Source organism: Equus przewalskii, chromosome 8 (genome assembly GCF_037783145.1).
Source record: "Equus przewalskii isolate Varuska chromosome 8, EquPr2, whole genome shotgun sequence".
NCBI classification, from domain to species: Eukaryota; Metazoa; Chordata; class Mammalia; order Perissodactyla; family Equidae; genus Equus; species Equus przewalskii.
In genome coordinates this window covers 45,521,143-45,542,070 of record NC_091838.1, presented here as the reverse complement: position 1 = coordinate 45,542,070, position 20,928 = coordinate 45,521,143, and the positions used below count along the sequence as shown (strand labels likewise).

Here is a 20,928-nt window from a genome sequence, read left to right as displayed (position 1 = left end):
GTTAGAGGTTAGTGGAAAGGATGTAATTTTTTTCCCATCCAAATTATGAACCCAGTGAAGTCTATCCAAGGGCTCTTTGGGGTCTGTAGACCCCAAAATCTCTCAACTAGATGATCTCTAATTCTCTTCTAATTAAAATGGTGTGATCTAGGAGTGACTCTGGCTTCATCTGTATATCATAGATAAATTAACATCTCTGATCAGATTTTTCTTATCTGTAATTGGGAATCACTATGAAATCTACCCTTCAAGGGCTTTTTGAGGGAAAAGGAGATATGGCAAACAACAGGTGCTCTGTAAAACCGTACCACTCTTTTATAAATGCCAGGTATTATCAGGGAAACCTAAGGTCAACAGAGACGTCTTCCCTGTCCCCCATAAACCCATCCCTCAGGTCTCAATGTTCCTTCAGAATTTTTGCTAGAGCTTTGTGAACCATGGGAACAAAATACCAGGCACTTTGTGTCAAAGAATACAATGCCCCATATTAATACATAGTGTTAAGAACTATACTGTATGCCAAGAGATTTGAAAATACAGACAAACAATTTTTAAGGAAAATATCAATTATCAAAATAGACTCAAGAATAAATAGAAAACCCAAGTAGACTAATGACCCTTAAAGAAATTGAATTAGTTGTCAAATATATCCTCTCTGTGGAAGGCACCAAGCAGAGATGGTTTTACAAGTTTTACTAGCTCTTGAGGACTTCTTCTTTCACTGATCCTATATAAATTCTCCCCCAAAAGACCCATACTGCCTGAAACTGGGGAATTTGTGCCAGACCCGAAAGCATGAAAGGCAGTGAGCTAGACGTGACCCTGGCATCACCGGCACCCAAAACGATGTTGTGTACACTACAGATACTCAACGTGTATTTGTTCAATGAATGCATAAATGATAAAACCAAGCCAATTATGAAACAAAAGATAATGTGTTAGAACTAAACTATTTTGGTATAGAAAAATAGCTAGGTAAAATTGATGGATTTTCCTATTCCTCTTCATTTTGGAGACAATTTTGAGTTTGGTTGGAAGAGGGGAGTGGAGGAAGCTGCTTCCTTCAGTGGATGGGACACAGGACAGTCACAGGGACACTGGCATCCGGGCACATATGGATGAACGTACCTCTAGGAGGAGGGGATGCTTCCCTGGCTACCCTACCAACAAGTTCCAAAGATCTGAGGATTTGTCATCTGCCTAGCACAGATGGGGATTCTCAGTACATATTTATTCAATGAATGGATCAAGGAAACTGGAACAAGCCCGGGTGTCATGGCTGGAAATTAAGAGCTGGAGATGGAAAGCGGCCTTTCGCAGCCTTTGCCAGTTCTGAGTCCTTTGGACAGGATTCCTCTGCAGTTCACTCCATGGTCCAACCTGACTTTAAAGGCCTCTGGGGCTCATGCTCCCAGGGCTTCTGAGGGCCAAATGCCCCACACTACACATAATCTATTGTGCCTTTTTGAAGGCCTCTCCTGGCTCTGAGCCCACATCGCCAGATGCTCACGTTCATCTTGTTTCTCCCCCAGACCCTTCCCCTGTATCAGCTCTTTGTACGTCTGGCCATCTGGTTTTCTCTTTGCTGTTCTTACTCATTGGCTCGCTACGGGCTTGTGATAACTTCTCCCTCCTCCTCCCTACCCGGCCCCACATACTCTGAGTGGCCAACACACACACGTTGCCCTCCTTTCATCTTTCCCTATAAATCAGCCTCCTCTGGCTATATTGAAAGAAGGCTTTTCTGAGCTAGTGGTTCTAATTCTTGGCTTTTGAAAAAATCTTCCTCGGACTTGGTTTCACATCCTGGCTGGATTGCACACGTTTCCCATCTGCAGCCCTAGGATGTTGGCTGTCCAAACCACTGCGTTTGTCCAACCTGCTTTAAGGACTCAAAAATATGCGATGGTAAATTAATAAGTAGCACACCGTTGAAGTCTCTGAACATGCTTCCTCAGCATATGTCAGTAACAGTTATATCACCCCGAAATGGGAATATAAAGTGGACCAGAGAGGAAAAAGAGGCCATTTAGGAACATGGCAGAGAAAACATATTGTCCTCCACAAACTGGGAAAGTGAAAAGCAAAGCAGTGTGTTACAGGCTGAATTGTGACCCCAAAATTCATAAGTTGAAGTCTTAATCCCCTAGTACCTCAGAATATGACTATATTTAGAGATGGGGGTCTTTAAAAAGGTAATTAAGGTCAAATGAGGTCATTAGGGTGAGCCCTAATCCAACATGAATGGCGTTTTTATAAGAGGAAATTTGGACACAGACAGGTACAGGGGGGAGGCCAAATGAGGACACAGAGAGAAAGAGGCCATCTACAAGCCAAGGAGAGGGCCCTCAGAAGAAACCAACTCTGCCAACACCTTCATCTTGGACTTGCAGCCTCCAGAACGGTGAGAAAACAAACTTCTGTTGCTTAAGCCACTCAGTCTGTGGTACTTTGTTACGGCAGCCCTCTGGAGCCCTAAACTCGAGCCTCCTGAATATTTCTTCTCATGAATGCATTAAATGTTTACAGGTTAATTACCCAGGTAACTTTTTGCAGTAGCTCTCCCTGTATTTTCTGTATCTAATAGTCATTAAATATTTAGACAAAAGTTTTTAAAGTAAAGAGGATTATTCTTTATAGTCATTTCAAAAGAATATAAAATACTCAATATTTTCAGTATGGACTTGGAGAAAGACACAGAAAATATTTTATTAAATTTGAAAATGATTCTAACTTGCTAAGTAGGAAAAAGATATTAAGCAAGAATGATGAACCTAAATGAAGATGATATTTAATACAAAACAATGTAAAGTATTCTACTTAAGTTAAAAAAAAAGTCTGCTACATGATAGCTATTAAGCCATGCGTAATAAAGGGTTAGTGATTTTCATTCACTGCAAGCTCTACATGAATTAACCAAAAAAGCTAATACAATTTACCTGTAGTCATTCTTTCATTCATTCAGTTAACATTCCCAGAAGTGAAACCCAGGGATTCAACAAATTATATGTTGCTAGTCACTAAAAATTTCTCAGTTTCTCCCTTGTTTAAAAAATGTTACTTCAAAGGCAGGTTTTTCTGGGAAAGCAAATGTTTAGCTTTTCCTTCTTTTTAAACAAGGAGAAAGTCCTTATCCTCCAGTTAATTTCCTCACTCTGCAGGCACCTCCTCAGATCCTGGGACGTGGGAGTTTGCAGATGAGAGGCTTATTAACCCTCTACTGGCAAGGACATCAATGTCTCTGATGCCAGAGGAGCCTTTTCCTTTCCTTCCTGGGCTAACCCAGGGCTATAAAGTTTCATATGGAAGAAAAATCTGTTTCCTTGAAAGTCCAGTTGTCTGGTTCTGCCTCTCCTCACTAAGGTCTTAATAACAAGTCTAAACTCTTCCATATACAGCCCTCAGAGAGCCTTACATCTTCTATTCTTTTCAAGCTCAACATCCTCAGGTCCTTCAACTCTTTTTGCACACGCCCTGGCTCCAGAAACTTTTACCAGTCTGGTGGCTCCTCTCTAGAGGCTTTCCTCCTTGTTCATTTGTTAGTTATTTACTCCTTCTCTAGGTATTTATTGAGTGCCTATTGTGTACCTGGCACATTACTAAGCTCTGCCGATACAACACAGACAACTGAGCAGGCAATCACTGTACAGGCTGCTAAGAGCTGTGCTGGGACACACGGCATGCTGCGGGAATGCACTGCGGGCTGTTAAATCCCAACCTGGAAGATTAAGAACACTTCCACTAGACCTGAAAGATGCGTCCAACTCGGTTGGATGAAACAGAGGAGGTAGGCTTGCAGAAATGGGTTTGAGCAGAGTGTGAAATTAATAAAAGAACTTGACTACTTTGGAAAGCCTGTAGGGAGAGCTCTCACAGCCGCCATACATCATTACTCCAAACAAGAAAAGAGATGAGCTTGCATCTCTGACAGGAAGGTGTTTGCTACTTTAGCACAGCGGAAGGAAGGAAGGCTTCTCTATCAGTTCTCTCCCTGTGGCCACGGCCCAGCCATTGAGACGCTGCAGCAACCCAACCAATGAGAAACCTTTTACACTTTGGACTCCAGTTTCCTCCAATGAACTCTTTGCTTATTGCAGCCCCGCCCAACTCCCCCTTGTCTTCTATAAAGGCAAGCCCCTTCCTTTGTCTCTCTGGATTTGCCTGTGTTCCGCCATAGCCTCCGTATCCCGAATTGCAATTCTTTTAGCTAGTCCGAAATAAATTCATTGTGAGGGTAAAACAATTGGCCATTTTACTTTTTAAGTTCACAAGAGGAAACGATTACTTGCCTTCTAGTGTCCTACTTCTGCTGCTCAGTGGTTGTACAACCTTTAGCAAGACATTTAACCTAAGTCTCAGTTTCTTCATCTAAAAAACGGATAATAGTACCATGCAGAGTGAGTTGTGTCTGGCACATAGTAGATGCTCACACACACACAAAAAGTCAGTTAAGGAGACCTGAGACATAATTGGCTCCAGAGGTGGGGGCCTAAGGTTGTATGCCTCAGCCTAGGAGAGCACCAGCCATCAAAGAGGAGAAAAGAACAGTGGCTATGTCGCCCACCAAGGGGATGTCTCCCACCCTCATCCCCACACACATATACACTGCAGGTGCCAAACACACAGGCAAGCTGAGGATAGAACATCCTGGAACTGAAGAAGGAAATCAGAGAGGGAGAGACCTGAAAGGAAGAGATAAAGGAGAGTTATAGAAAAGGAAGGGGGTGAGAGTTTAATAGGGAAAAGAAATAGAGAAAGAGGGGAGAGAGAGAATCTGTAGGAGAAAAAAAAATAAAGTTATTTATTCATTGGTGAGGAAAGTTTTTAACTTTGTGGCTTACTGGAAGTCAGATACTATGCTTTCTGGGGTTCTCCCAGTATTAATCACAAGATAGGAATGAGGAATTCAGTTCATATAGTTATAAAAAATGAATGATAGCAGACACATTGGGTAATACATAAAACAGGGCACAGGCAGGAAGAGATGCAATTTATGCATCTGGGCTGAGCAGCAGGTATGACAGTCCCTCCAGTGGGTCCACATTTCCGACTGAGATTGTAGTGCAGAGGAGGCAGAGAGGAGAGCTGAAAAGGGGGTGTGATTTTACTCCAAAGAATTTTTTTTAAAGACTGGCACCTGAGCTAACATCTGTTGCCGATCTTGTTTTTTTTCTTTTTCTCTTTTCTTCTTCTTCTACCCAAAGTCCCCCCGGTACATAGTCGTATGTTCTAGCTGTGAGTGCCTCTGGTTGTGCTATGTGGGATGCTGCCTCAGCATGCCCTGATGAGCAGTGCCATGTCTGTGCCCAGGATTCGAACCAGTGAAACCCCCGGCCGCCAAAGTGGAGCACGTGAACTTAACCACTTGGCCATGGGGCTGGCCCCCTGTACTCCACAGAATTTTATTTTTTAAAAGCCTTTGCTATAGTTACAACAATTCCATAAGCTCTGCACATCAACCTTCATTTTTACAATCAGTTCTGATGATAAAGACAGCCACCAGACACTCAATTCTTTAGATGTGTGTTAATCGCTGTGCTGTAAGAGGCTGGCTCCCTGTACAGGCTTGAGGCCCACCTTTGCCAACTCCCCCTGGCTAGAAAAATAATAAGCAGCTTATTTTCAAAGCCCCAGAAGGGGTGGACCCAGCCTACAGTTAGTTTATGCTCTCCAGCTGCAATTTTCTCTGCAGATGTTACTCCTCCTGCATTGTCTTTCTGGCTCGTGCCCCACAGCATCTCTTCCTAAGATCTCTTCCTCCTGCCTGTCCCCACTCCACCTCCTAGACTGCTCTCCTGCAATGGTTCTCACACTGAGGTCTCCAGAAATGCAACTTCTCAGGCCCCAAACCAGACCTACTGAATCACACACTCTGGGTGTGGGGACAGTAGTCTGTGTTCTAACAAGCCTTCCAGGAGCTTCTGATGCATAATGAAGTTTGAGAACCACTGCTTTGCTGCCTGATCCCACTGCCCCAGCCCTGCTCCCCTGCCTGATTCTACTGCCCCACCCCTTCTGTCTCAAAACTTCTCCCTCCTTGGCCTCCAGAATGTGGTTCCACCTTGGCTCTCCCACCTGGAGAGAGTGAAAGAAAGCTCAGAGTTGCATCAGGGGTTTCACCACAGGAGTCAGAGAAAGGACAGCTGGGAGGCAGGGGAATCAGTGATGTCACCACATCCTAGATGAGACCTGAAGGATCACTGACTTCAACCACCTCCCTTTATAGATGAATAAACTGGAGAAGAAAAGTGTTCTGCTCTGGGTCACTTGCTAAGTAGAAGTTGAATCGAGATTGGAACCATCCAAATGAAGATGAAATCAGCCATCTGCAGTCTCGTCCACTCAGTCGTTCAACACACACCAAGGTTTTCCTGTGGGCAGGACCAAAGCCAGGGCTTGAGGTCAGCAGATCCTGGCGTAACCAGCAGCAGCAGCAGCAGCACCTCCAAATACGAATGGGTAGTTCATGGTCTGCGCAGAAACTCCCGGTCAGGGAGCGAGCTCGAGTGTGAGGTGCCTTTTTCTTTGCTCAAACACACATATTGCCCTAGACCACGCATCTTCTCCCTAAGAGGGGTAGGATGGAGAGGGCAGCCACCTTTTCCTTCTAGGTTTGCAGAAGCCTTGACAAGTCTGCCAAATCTCTTAACTTCTCTGAGCCTCAGCTTCCCCATCTGAAAATGGGATAAACCATAACCACTTCCCAGTGTTCTGTCTTTTTTTCACGGATTAAGTGAGAAAGCATGTCCCTACTCGCAGCAGGGGCTCAGTAAATGGGAATGCCCTCCAGAGGTGTTATGGACACATGAACAACACAGTCCCTATCTTCAAGAGCTTACAGTCTAGTGGTAAAAACAGGGCAATTACAAAAATAAGTAGAACAGAAATCTTGCCTGGGTAGGTGCCACTATTACTCCTCAGAATAGAAGGCAGACAGGGTTGACACCTTGGCAGAGAACTGCAGTGCACGTGGCCCATCCCTGGAGGGTCCTGCCTGGCTGGGAGAGGGGGAGGCGGCATTTGACCTGGCCCTGGCTGATGAACAGGCCTTGGCCAAGGACAGATACTCCAGGTGAAAGGAAGAGGGCAAACGAAGCCCCGGAAAGCTCAGGGAAGGAGGAAAAAACCTCTAACCATGACAAAGTGGCTTCAGGGCACATAAGACTGGTGGCCTCAATGGGTCTGTGGCTCCAGGAGCCAGAGCTCTGATGGCTTCTGTCATCAGCTTTTCCTCACTCACTGAGGGTGCCAACAAATGTCAACAAGGGGGATTGTTTTAGGATGTGGAAATTCATTTACTGGCAGCCAATGCTTGAAAATGTTAATAATTATCAACCTAGGCAAAATCTCCATTGGCAACACAGAGCAGGACATTCTTAACTCTCTAGGCTAGCCAACTCCTCCAGTCACACTGCTAATTCAGCTCCTCGTGTGAAATGCATTGCATTTTTACAAACATTTTGATGTCAGGTTTAGTTCAAGATGTATGTAGAAGTGGAACTAAATGCCTCATAATGTACTGTGATTTCCAAAGAACAGAATTTGCAGCTGTATAAAATGAGTTCTTAGATTTTTTTCTTTAGCTTTATTTTTAAGTGGTAAGTTAACTGTTAGGAAGAAATTTCACTAAATTCTGTGGCCTCGACTCCTGAACACCTCTGCAATTCTTCCCAGCAGAGTGTGGAGGCACTTCAGCTGGCACCGTACCCTAACCAGATGATGGGGCCAACCTCCTTTTACATCTCCACCTCCTAACTTCTCGAATTTACGGTCATATTGCCACAGAGTGCTCTCTTAAAACACCAACATGCATTCTGAGTGGATGGTATTGATCCAAAGAGGAATCTATTATAGGGAAAGGAAAAGGTTTCAAGGTTAGTTAGTAGAAATAAAACAAGCTGGGTTGGTAAATTCAGAAAAGAATGCACACGTTAACTAGACCTCATAAAAGACAGACAAAACGGAGCCAGTTGGTGGAAGGGTAGACGGCTTGTGTGCTCTCATTCCAGGAGTGAGGGGAGTCAAGAATACAGTGGGAGTTTGAGCAAGAAAGGTTAAGCTTTCAAAAAAAGGCTGATATGCCTGCACTGGTTGCCCTGGAGACAGGTCCACCCCCATATAACAGTGATATAATAAAGAGAAAAAAATGCGTGCGAGCAAAGCAGGCAGTAATTAAGGGTGGGGTAACATGGCTTCCAGTTAGACCCACCTGGAGAGGGCTCTAGGGAGAAGTTTGGGAGGGGATGTGTGCCACTGATAAAAGATGGGGGTAGGAGGGAAGAATCCGGAGGCTTCCATGAGCTTATGTTCTGGGTACAGCACACCCTGCTGCTCCAACCTCTACCTCACGGCATGGTTACCTAGAAGGGACTTTGGGCTGCAGAATGTTCCCTCTCCTGGTGGCCCAGGAGTATAGGCTTGGGATTGCTCTCCCTGCCCTTTGCCGCAGCTCAGGAAGGCTGAGGCTGCCCAGACGACACAGTGGGTGGAAAGGGAGTCAGCAGTGATCACCACTGCTGCCTGCTTAAAATTCTCCTGGGACTCCCACCCCCGCAGAATGAAGCCCAAACTCTTCATCAGAGGCCCCAAGATCCTAAATGATCTGATTCCTGCCTCCTCCAGGCTTGTCCACCTGCCTTACAGACAAGGTGATCCCCAAGGGCATGACCAGGTCCCACCTCTCCTACCTCCACCCTCCATCCTCACTCTTCTCCAGCCGGCTCATCCCTCAGGGCTCCACATGGTCCTGACCTTCACCGGGAACATGGCTTGGGGAACTCCTAGGGGTCCCTGAGACTCTTTCAGAGGGTCCATGAGGTCAGAACTATTTTCATAATAACACTAATGTTTGCCTTTTATACTCTTATTCTGTCATGAATGTATAGAACATGAGAAGTTTCTTGACATGGTTTTAGATTCCACATTGCAACTAACGTTCAAGAAATTGTCAAGTTTTGGTGTCATATCAAAGAAGAATATCCATAATTATATGAAAAGGCTATTAACATTCTCTTCCTTTTTCCGACTACATATCTGTGTGGGACCATATTTTCTTCACGTAGTCCAACCAAAACAACATATCACGACAGATTGAATGGATGAGAAAGGAGAATCCAGCTGTCTTCGATAAAGCCAGACATTAAACAGATTGCAAAAATGTAAAACAGTGCCATTCTTCTCACTAATTTTTTTAATTTAGAAAATATAGGTTTTTATACAAATATTTTATTTATGTCATGGTTATGTTATGGGTTTATTATTGTCATTTTTAAATTAATGAATAAATAAATATTTTTTAAAGTTCTCCATTTCCATATCTGATCCAGTAAATCTCAATAGATCTAACCCACGTGAACAAAGCTCTCTGGGATCCTTGATAGTTTTTAAGTGTAAAAGGGTCCTGAGACCGAAAAGTTTGAGAAGCACTGCCTTACACTGAACCTCCAGCAGGCAAGTGGAGCTGTGCCTGGCTATGCCTCTGCTGTTGCACTCTGATTCCACCGAATTAATGATTTTTGTACATGTCTGTGTCCTCCACTACGTGTGCGCTTCCTGATGGCGGCTGCTCACCTTAAGCCCTCCATTCTGGCACAGAGCAGAAGTTCCAGATGAATGAATGAGGTAAGAGATAAGCCCCCCGTGGACACACATCACAGGCTGCCACCTGAGCAGCCTACGATCATTCACAGGAGGGGTGGATAAATACATGCACTATAGTTTTTAATTGGCTCAAATTGTTACTGGGGCTCTGACTTGAGTTTAGACATAAAATATAAACAATTTTTTAATCAGAAAATTCAAACAAAAAAATAATCTAAGAAACAATTATGTTTCTATTCTATTAAACTTTCAGAAACACCCTTGTAAGTAGCTAGTGAAATACATCATGTTGGTAGATATGATAAATACAGCCAAAATGATTTGCCACAGAAAAGTGAAATGTGGCCTGGGCAACGTTCCAAACATAGAAAACAAAAGGCCAAGAAAAGCAAATACCCATAAAACACAAGACACTATATTCTAAGAATGAAGAGAAGGTCATATGATCAGGGCAAGGGCTACAATGAACATGGCATCTCCATATTTATTTCCCGTCAAAGTAAGATCAAAAGCAGATTGTACTGGAGAATCCAGGCCAGAGTCGTGGTGTTTGCCTTCCGGTTTTATGATTCTCACTTACTCAACCACGTTCATAAGTCAAGCAGACCTGTACTATGTCCAGGAGAACTTGCCACTCCCTGGGGTGGGGAGATGTGCCATGTTCCATCCTCCTCTTTGTCCCTGACACATTCTCCCAACAGAAGGAGAAACAGGAGGCAATACTGGATGCTGGGTTAATGTCTGGCAAAACAAGCTTCTGTCTCTTACCTCAGAAGACAAGGGGTTTCTACTTCAGAGCCTGAGCTTAGGGCGAAGGAAGAGGGCAGGGAGGCCCTGGGGTGTGAGTGAGTGTGTGTGTGAGAGAAAGAGTGTGAGATGGAGATAAAAGAAGAAAAATGCTTTCTGGTTAAGTGTGTGGTGGCTCATTCCGAAGGCAGGCCCTTCAGAAACCCAACTGTGCAATCACTGCTGGTGATCTAGGACTCAGGCGTTTCCAGTTCTCCCTCTTGCACGCGCTCTCTCTCTCTCTCTTTCTCTCTCTGTCTCTGTCTCTGTCTCTGTCTCTGTCTCTCTCTCTCTCTCTCTCTATATATATATGTTTATCATCTTGAAATTTGTTTTTAAAAATCTTGTAATCAGCGTACTACACATTCCCTGGTCCTTTCCACATTTGCAGAAGACTTAGGCGTATGTCACTATGGAAACAGAGCTTCTCAGGAGACTAAAGACACAGAAGACCCAGTATTGTGGGGTCACTGTTTAGTTAACATCAGTAAAGATTCTGAACTCTCAAAACAGGGCTCTTTGGGTCCCTTTGGTCTCTGATTGTATTTTCAGCTGCTGAGGCTACCAGGCCACTGGGCAGTTCTTTCAGTGGCCTTCAGAGGGGGTCAGATTCTAGCAGTTGGCCAATAAGATATAAACGTAACACAATTTCAGAAAGCAACTTCATTGAAGTATAGTTGTGGTAAAGCTATTATTCATTGCACATCTACAATTTACATATATTACCTCATTTTCTCCTCACTAAAATTTCCAACGTCAGCATTAATATTCCCATTTTATGGATGAGGAAATTGAACCTCAGAGTGTTTACGTTGCCTGAGTATACACATCTGATAAGTACCAGAGCCAAGACTTGAACCCAGGTCTATGTCAAAACCCATTCTCTTTCCACTGGCCAACCTTCCTAATATCCCAACATCTTAACCTTAACAAAGCCCATATTATCCATATTCTGTGGGTTTTCATGACCTTTCCTTTCTCTTGAAGAAATAAAAACAATTTACCTGAAGAAAACATGTTCACTGGGTCAGAAATAACAGACTCCTGACATTCTCATTCCTAGTATCTTAATTCAGCTCATAATGTCCCCACTTCTCTTCTGTGCCTGTCCCCGCCTTTCACAAACATGCTTGCTCTTTTTTCCATGCTGTCACGCAGGGAAGCATTATTAACACTGATTAGCTGGACAAATCCAATAAGAAAATTCTCATAACACCCTTGTCCAGATAAGTCCAACAAGGACCCTTTGGATGAAAAATCTTGCCCTTGTATACTGGAAAAAAGTCATGAGCCTCAGATTAAACAGAAGGCTTTGAAACAGAAGAGGTTTAATTTCATTTTGAAAACTCATGTACAAGCACATCCTCAACTCGGGATGCACTCACAGCCCGTGAGATCCCCTCTTCCCCAGCACACCTAACAGATGCCCCAGCGACGGAAGAGCTTCCCAGTCTCACATTCATTCCCTGGCCTGGAGATCCACCCTCATCCACCCCTTCCTGCCTGCTTCTGTAGGTGGAGCCCCATCACTCACCCAGGAGGGCTGTCTGGGGGTGGGTCCGACTGTGTCTCCCTCTGGAGATGGACCTCGAGGGAGGCCGATCCCTGGCCTCGGTGGGAAGGAGGAGGATCTGTCCAAGAATCAGCAGAAAACAGCCCACCAGCATCTTTTCCATCTTCAAGAAGAGGATGAGGGGCTAGGCTGTGACAAAACACAAGAGAAGCGGCAGGGTGAGATTTCCAGGTCTCCTTGAACTCTAGGAGCCGCAGGCCCTCACTCCACCTTTTCACCTTTCAGCCATGCTGCTTATACTTAAAATGCCTTTTGTGTGTTTGACCCTTCAGAACTTAAGTAACCCCCACTGGTAGGTTCTTTGATACTCTGAGCAGGGCACGCATAGTTGGAATTTTTGTCACTTTGGTCACTATAAGACTGAATGGAAAACTTGAGGGGAAAAAAATCTATCCTGAAGTTTCTTCTTAATTAAGTTTATCATCAATTATTCATGGTCACATTGTATATCTTGGATTTGAAAAAGGAAAAATTATATTTAAGGATTCCAAGTAACAATATTCCTTCAGTCTAATAATAGAGGATGGCACAAATTAATATCTACAAATTTCCCAAGGAATTCATGTGTAGCTAACAGAAGGTAGCATTACATAGCCAGCCTCCCAGCCTCCCACCTCCCAGACCCCGTCTCCCACACACATCTATTAAGAGGGTGCATGGTGCACTGGTTCAGGGCTTCGACTCTGGCACCACTTTGCAAGGCTTTAAATCCTGGCTCTGACACTTGCTAACTGTATGTGACCTTGGACAAGCTACTCAACCTCCCGGAGCCTTATGGGAATATGGGATAATATTAGTTAATTGAGTGAGTTAATACATGTAACTAAAGCATTCAGAATAGTGCCTGGCACACATGGGGAGGTAGAGACAAGAAAACAAGCAAAAGAGCTAGGGGACCAGAGAAGAATGAGATCAGACCTGATGGTAAGCAAGCAGCTCTCAGATCTGTAAAGAATTCTAACCCTGAGTTGGGTTTGCGGTATCCGCAGAGGCAAGGGGAATTTCAACCAGAGCAGCACTGCCTTACCCAGAATAGTGCTGCCTTTACCCATTTTCTGTCTCAGGCCTGGAGTGTAGCTGGTTTGAAGGCTTGGGAGGATGGATTCTAAGCAGGAAAGCGACATGAGTAGATCCAAGTTTTTTTCCCAGGATGGCTAATCTCAGGGCTTCACATGGGATGAGAAACGTACGTGGCCACATGGTGAATGAGGTGAAGACTCTTCTGCCTGGCAAAATCTTCCAGAGAAGGTAATATCCTGGGACTGGGCTTAAATTTATTCTTCCATTTTCTATGACGATAATGAGTGGCATAGCAATTTAAATTAGGTGGGGAGGAGGAAATATTTAAGGAGGAATAATATTTAAGTAACATCATTTGCATGTAAAATCTCTACTAAATCCTTATCTTGTGTTTGGCAATTTCACTCAGCTGACTTCATTTAATCCTCATAACTATCTTGCAGAAAGCAGAATTTTTATGTCTGCTTTTTAGAGATGAGGAAACTGAGGCTCCAAGAATTTCAGTAACTTGACCAAGGTCACACAGCTAAAGTAAGTGGCAAAGTAGGGATTCAAACCCAGGGTAAGCAGGCCAATTTGCCAATTCATTGACTAGCAGAAACTCAATTAGCTGCAAGTCAAATTCCCAGAAGTCAGTTCATGAAAGTGCTTAGCTGTTTCACTGTCAGAGGCAGAAACAGGGCAGGACTTGAGCAGGCTCCATTTCCCAAAACCTAAAAAAACAACCTTCAATAATTCAGTGAACTGTTTGTTCAGCAAATTGCTTTCAGGAATTGACCTGGAGAGGAACCCATGTTGACCTTCAAAGTCCACAGTTTTTCACACTTGCTGTAGTGAGCTAGCTCACTTTTCACCATGCATTAAAATTATTAAAAATTTGTTGTTGTTAGTGCCGTAAAATCAATTCCAACTCCCAGTGCCCCGTGCACAGCAGAGCGGAACCCTGCCCGGTCTGTTTGCGCCATCCTCTCCCCTTCTGGCGCTATATCAGACAGTGTTCCGCTGCTATTCCGAGGGTTTTCATGCCAATTCTTTCAGAAGTGGGTGGCCAGGTTCTCCTTCCTAGTCTGTCTTAGTCTAGAAGCTCTGCTGAAACCTTTCCGTCATAGGTGACCCTGCTGGTATTTGAAATACTGGTGGCATAGCTGTCAGCAACACGCAGCCACCACAGAGTGACAACTGACAGATGGGTGGTGTGACCTGGGCCACTGCAATGAGCGTGATGAATCTTAACCACTAGACCACCAGGGCTGGCATATTAAAAACAGGGAATGTTTATTCAGCACTTACTATGTGCCAGGCACTGGGCCAAGAGTTTTAAATGTATTAAGTCAATTAGTTCTCACAGTAATCACAGCAAAGTTAAGCAACTTGCCCAAGGTTATGCCCCTGATAAGGGGTGAGGCTCCAGAGCATATTGGCTCATTACAGATAACGACTGCCCCCTCTTTAAACAAATTAAACTCTTTACTAATTGGACTGGTCTCTTTCCATGGCTTTAGCTGTGAGATTCCTTCTGAGAAAAGTAAGAAACTTAGAAGATTTTGCCTCTTCCTCTGAACTTAAACCTACTATTTACTTTCAAGTTTCCTTGGTATTTATCACATTTTATATGACATTATAAGTGCATTACATCATTTATATGTGTTTATTATTTTAATGCTGTTCTCCTTTCTCCAAACTCAGCAAACACAAAATCCACATTTATTTATTTCAAAATATATACAATATTCTCTCAAGATCCACTTCCACCCTGACACATTTGCACTTAAATCCAAACACTTGAAACATGATGTGGTGGATAATTATCATTTCCCAAAAACAAACACCATTTCATGTGGTTTGGGTTTACCGTGAATTTCAAGAAGCGTTTGTGTCTTCAAGTCACCACTGCTAACCAAAAGGCACTGAGGATAGGTGAAGGGTAGGGAGTTAAAAATAAACAGAACTAATACGTCTAGCTGTCTAACCCTGAGCAGGTTACTTAACCTCTCTCTACCTCAGTTTCCACATCTTTAAACTGACGATACTAAATAGACCTGGTAGTTGTATGGATTAAATCAGTTCCTATATATAAAGCACATGGGGAAAAATAAATAAATAATAAAGCACATAGAGCATTGCCTGGCCCATAGTAAGTACTCAATAAGCATTAGCTACTTGTTCTTCTGCTTATTATTATTATCATTCTGCAAACAAACCAATTCATAAAGTACACGTTGTTAATTTTTGTCATACCAAGCTACTTAACGTACATTGAATTCACTTTTATGCTTCCTTATGACTATTATAATAAAGCAATGACATACAAATTCATAATTTGAAAATACATGTTAGTATCTGAAAGTGTTTAAAACTTTTCTTTTTTAAAATGCAATGGCACAGCAAGTCACAGGCTAGTAGAAAATATTTGCAAAACATATATCTGCTATATTATTTCTATCCAGACTGTATAAACTTTTGTAACTCAATAAGAAGACAAACAACCCACCTGAAAATGTGCAAAAGATTTGAAGAGTCACATCACCAAAGAAGATATTCAGATTACAAATGAACATATGAAGAGATGTTCAACTTTCTTAGTCATTGGAAGAATACAAATTAAAACCACAATGAGATTCCACGACAAATCCACTAGAATAGTTAAAATTAAAAAGACTGATATAGGGGCCAGCCCCATCACCAAGTGGTTAAGTTTCTGCACTCTGCTTCAGTGGCCCAGGGTTCACTTGTTTGGATCCTGGGAGTGGACCTACACACCACTCATCAAGAATGCTATGGAAGCATCTTCTATGGCAACATAGAAGAACTAGAATGACCTATAACCAGGATATACAACTATGTGCTGGGGCTTTGGGGAGGAAAAAAAAGAAGAGGAAGATTGGCAACAGATGTTAGCTCAGGGCCAAGCTTCCTCACCAAAAAAAAAAAAAAAAGATTGATATAATCAAATATTGGTGAAGATGTGAAGAAACTGAGACTCTAATAAATTGCTGGTAAGAATGCAAAATGAATAATCCTAAAACTCATATGGAGCAACCAAAGACCCAAAATTGCTAAGGCAATCCTGAGAAAAAAGAACAAAGCTGGAGGCATCACAATCCCTGACTTCAAAATGTACTACAAAGCCATAGTAATTAAAACAGCATGGTACGGGTACAAAAACAGGCACATGGATCAATGGAACAGAACTGAAGGCCCAGAAATAAAACCACACATCTACGGAAAGCTAATCTTAGACAAAGGTGCCAAGAACATACAATGGAGAAAAGATAGTCTCTTCAATAAATGGTGTTGGGAAAACTGGACAGCCACATGCAAAAGAATGAAAGTAAACCATTATTTCATGCCATACATACAAATAAACTCAAAATGGATCAAAGATTTGAAGATAAGTCCTGAAACCATAAAACTCCTGGAAGATAATATAGGTAGTACACTCTTTGATATCGAACTTAAAAGGATCTTTCTGAATACCATATCTCTCAGACAAGGGAAACAAAAGAAAAAATAAACAAGTGGGACTTCATCAGACTAAAGTGCTTCTGCAAGGCAAAAGAAACTAGGATCAAAACAAAAAGACAAACATATACCATTGGGAGAGTGACATCAGCAACATGGTGGAATGAGTGGTTTTCTTTGTCTCTACCCCTCTGAACTACAACTAAATGGACATTCATTGATAAACGGAGGATACTCACACAGCACCTCAGGACACCTGAGAGACCCACCCTGCTATACTTCGGAAGGTGGATGGACTACCCCCAGGGAGGAGGTGGAGATAGGTGAGAAATCTCCAGCTCCAAGGCAGCCTAGTACCTGCGAGCAACTCTCTCCCAGCTGAAGCACCCACAGCACCGCCGCAGCCCCGAGGATGGGCATGTGCATCAGCACAACTGTGGAAACAGGCGACTACAGCCCTAAGCTCCCCATGATTGCTCTTTGAACCAGTGGGAAAATTCACAGTCCCACTGTGGCCCCAGGGAGTGACTTGGGCTCAGACTCGGTAGGGAGGCCGGGCCCACCAAGCACAAAGGCTGGGCGACCTAGGAGCAGATGCAGTGCAGCTGGGCGAGCTAACTGCTGGCTGAATTAAATGCCCATAGCTCTGCTGCAGCCCCTAGGGGGCAAGTGAGATCCAGCAGGATCATGTGAGTGGGCAGTGACAATCTGGAGCCCCAGCGTGATAGCTCCTTGCTCCAGTGGGAAAAGCCATGGTCCCACAGTGGCCCCAGGGAAAGTCTTGGCTCAGCCCTAGGGGAGAGGCCCCACCCACCAAGCACAAAGACTGGTGCAACCTAAGAGCAGACACAGTGCAGCTGGGCGAGCAAACCAGTCGCTGCCTTAAACACCATTAGCTCTGCTGTGGCCCCAGGGAGGCAAGAGAGATCTAGCGGGACCAGATAGCAGCAGAGCTGCAAGTTTGGGTGAACAAGCTCCCAGCTGCCACGAAAGCCCATAACACTGCTGCAGTCTCCAAGGAGGGAGGGTGTCTAAGCGGGTCTGTGGGAGCAGACAGCAGCAACCCAAAGCCCCCATGTTATTGTTCTCACAGTTGATGGGAGACCCCACAGGCCACTGCGATCCCAAGGAGTGGCCAAGGCTCAGTCAGGAACAGCTGACAGGGATTCTGGTGAGCAAAGATCACACAGCTCCTGCCTCCCCACCACCAGAGGCAGCAAGTGGAAGCAGTAACCAAACTCTATCTCTATGCAGAGGCACAAATCCATGACATAGAGCAGTATGAAAAAATATATTAAATCTCCAGAACAGAAGGAAAATGACAAGCACCCAGAAAACAACCCCAAAGACACAGAAATCTATAACCTAAATGACAAAGAATTCAAAATAGCTATCATTTAAAAACTCAATGAGTTAAGAGAGAATACAGATAGATAACTCAATGAGTTAAGGAGCTATGTTACAAAAGAGCTCGATACTATAAAGAAGAACCAACCAGAAATGTGGGAGATGAAAAATACAATGGAGGAGATTAAGAAAAATGTGGACTCCCTGAACAGTAGGGCTGATAATATGGAGGACAGAATTAGCAGTCTGGAGGATAGGAACATAGAAATGCTTCAGGTAGAGGAGGAGAGAGAACTAAGACTAAAAAGAAATGAAGGAACTCTCTGAGAAACATCCAACTCAATTAGGAAATGCAATATAAGGATTATAGGCATCCCAGAGGGAGAAGAGAAGGAGAATGGAACAAAAGCTTGTTCAAAAAATAATAGCTGAGAACTTCCCAAACCTGGGGAGAGAGCTGGAAATCCATGTGACAGAAGCCAATAAAGCGTAATAAATATTAAGGGCAGCAAGGCAGAAGAAAATAACCTACAAAGGAACCCCTATCAGGCTTTCAGCAAATTTCTCAGCAGAAACTTTACAGGACAGGAGAGAGTAGAATGATATATTCAAATTCTGAAAGACAAAAACTTTCAGCCAAGAATACTCTATCCAGTGAAAATATCCTTCAAATATGATGGAGAAATAAAACTTTCCCAGATAAACAAAAGTTCAGGCAATTCATCGCCACAAGACTCCCCCATACAAGAAATCCTCAGGAAAACCCTCTTACTTGAAAAAGAAAAAGGAAAGGGGTTACCAAACCCTGAGCAAGGAGTTAAGTAGAAAGACAAAATCAGAAAATTGCAGCTCTCCATCAGAAGAGGTTGGCAAATGCTTAATTAAAACATTAACAACAAAGGGAAGGGGAACACCAAGAGTAAATATATAACCTGGTCATTTTAACCACAAACTCACAACACAAGAAGAAAAAAAATGTGACAATAACAACTTAGAAGAGGAAGAGGAAGGGATGGAGCTGGTTTAGTCTAAGGAAATAAGAGACTATCAGAAAATGGACTATCTCATCTATGAGATGTTTTATACAAACCACATGGTAACCACTAAACAAATAATTAGAACAGAGATGCAAATTACAAATAAGGAGAAAACTAAGAAAACCAGCATAGAAAACTACCCAACTGAACTGGCAGTGTGAAATACATGGGATGAGAAACAAAGGAAATGCAGGAGAACCAGAAAACAAGTGATAAAATGGCAGCATTAGGTCGCCACATTTCAATAATCACTCAATGTAAATGGATTGAATTTTCCAATAAAAAGACACAGAGTGGCAGGATAGATTAAAAAACAAGACCCAACAATATGCTGCTTCCAGGAAACACACCTCAGCCCCAAAGACAAACACAGACTCAGAGGAAGGGATGGAAGGTGATACCCAGCTAATAGCAAACATAAGAAAGCAAGTGTCGCCAGACTTACATAAGACAAAGTAGACTTAAGGACAAAACAGGTAAAAAGAGACAAACAGGGGCAGTATATAATGATAAAATGGACACTCCACCAAGAAGACATAACACTTATAAGTACATATGCACCCAACGCAGGAGCACCAAAGTACATAACAAAACTAAAAGGAGATCTCAACAACAGTACAATAATAGTAGGGGGCCTCAACACCCCACTAACACCAATGGATAGATCATCCAGACAGAAATTCAACAAGCAAATTGTAGAATTAAATGAAAACTAGACCAGATGGACTTAATAGATACATATAGAACACTCCATCCAAAAACAGCAGGTTACACATTCTTCTCAAGTGCACGTGGAACATTCTCAAGGATAGACCATATGTTGGGAAACAGAGCAAGCCTCAATAAATTTAAGAGGACTGAAATAATACCAAGCATCTTTTCCTACCATAATACTATGAAACTAGAAATCAATTGCAAGAAAAAACCTGGGAAAGAGGCTAAGATATGGAGATTAAACAACATGCTACCGAACGACCAATGGATCATTGAGGAAATCAAAGGAGAAATCAAATATTATCTGGAGACAAATGAAAGTGAAAAGACACCATACCAACTCATTTGGGATGCAGCAAAAGCAGTCCTAAGAGGGAAATTCATTGCAATACAGGCTCACCTCAATAAACAAGAAAAATCCCAAATAATCAATCTCAAACTACACCTAACAGAATTAGAAAAAGAAGAACAAACAAAGCCTAAAGTCAGTAGAAGGAGGGAAATAATAAAAATTAGAGCAGAAATAAATGAAATTAAAACAAAAAAGACAGTAGACAGGATCAATGAAACAAAGACCTGGTTCTTCAAGAAAAGAAACAAAATTGACAAACATTTAGCCAGACTCACTAAGAAAAAAAGAGAGAAGACTCAAATAAATAAAATCAGAAATGAAAGAAGAGAAATTACAATGGATACCACAGAAGTACAAAAGATTATAAGAGAATAGTATGAAAAACTATATGCCAAATAATTGGACAATCTAGAAGAAATGGATAAATTCTTAGACTCTTATAACCTCCCAAAACTGAATCAAGAATAAATAGAGAATCTGAATGGACACATCACAAGTAAAGAGATTGAAACAATAATCAAAAACCTCCCCAAAAACCAAAGTCCAGGACGAGACGGCTTCTCGGGAGAATTCTACCAAACATTCAAAGAAGATTTAATACCTATCCTTCTCAAACTATTCCAGAAAACTGAGGAAGATGGAGTACTTCCTAATACATTCTATGAGGCCAACATCACCCTGATACCAAAGCCAGACAAGGACAACACAAAGAAGGAAAACTACAGGCCCATACCACTGACGAACATAGATGCAAAAATCCTCAAAAAAAATATTGGCAAACTGAATACAGCAATACATTAAAAAGATCATACACCACTATCAAGTGGGATTTATGCCAGGGACACAGGGATGGTTCAACATCTGCAAGTGAATCAATGTGATACACCATGTTAACAAAATGAGGAATAAAAAGTACATGATGATCTCAATAGATGTAGAGAAAGCATCTGCCAAGATCCAACATCCATTTATGATAAAATGGGTATAGAAGGAAAGTACTTCAACATAATAAAGGCCATATATGACACACCCACAGC

The 20,928-nt window shown here is 42.7% G+C and overlaps 1 protein-coding gene across 7 annotated transcripts in view; it reads right to left on the bottom strand.

The window, feature by feature from the left end:
* MATN2 (matrilin 2) overlaps nt 1–20,928 on the bottom strand; it is a 141,105-nt gene that overhangs the window by 106,592 nt on the left and 13,585 nt on the right. For all 7 annotated transcript variants that reach the window (XM_070631800.1, XM_070631798.1, XM_070631799.1 and 4 more), the window contains exon 2: nt 11,921–12,088. In XM_070631800.1, the coding sequence (XP_070487901.1) occupies nt 11,921–12,062 (142 nt within the window). In that variant the 5' untranslated portion in view covers nt 12,063–12,088. The remainder of the gene's footprint in view (nt 1–11,920; nt 12,089–20,928) is intronic.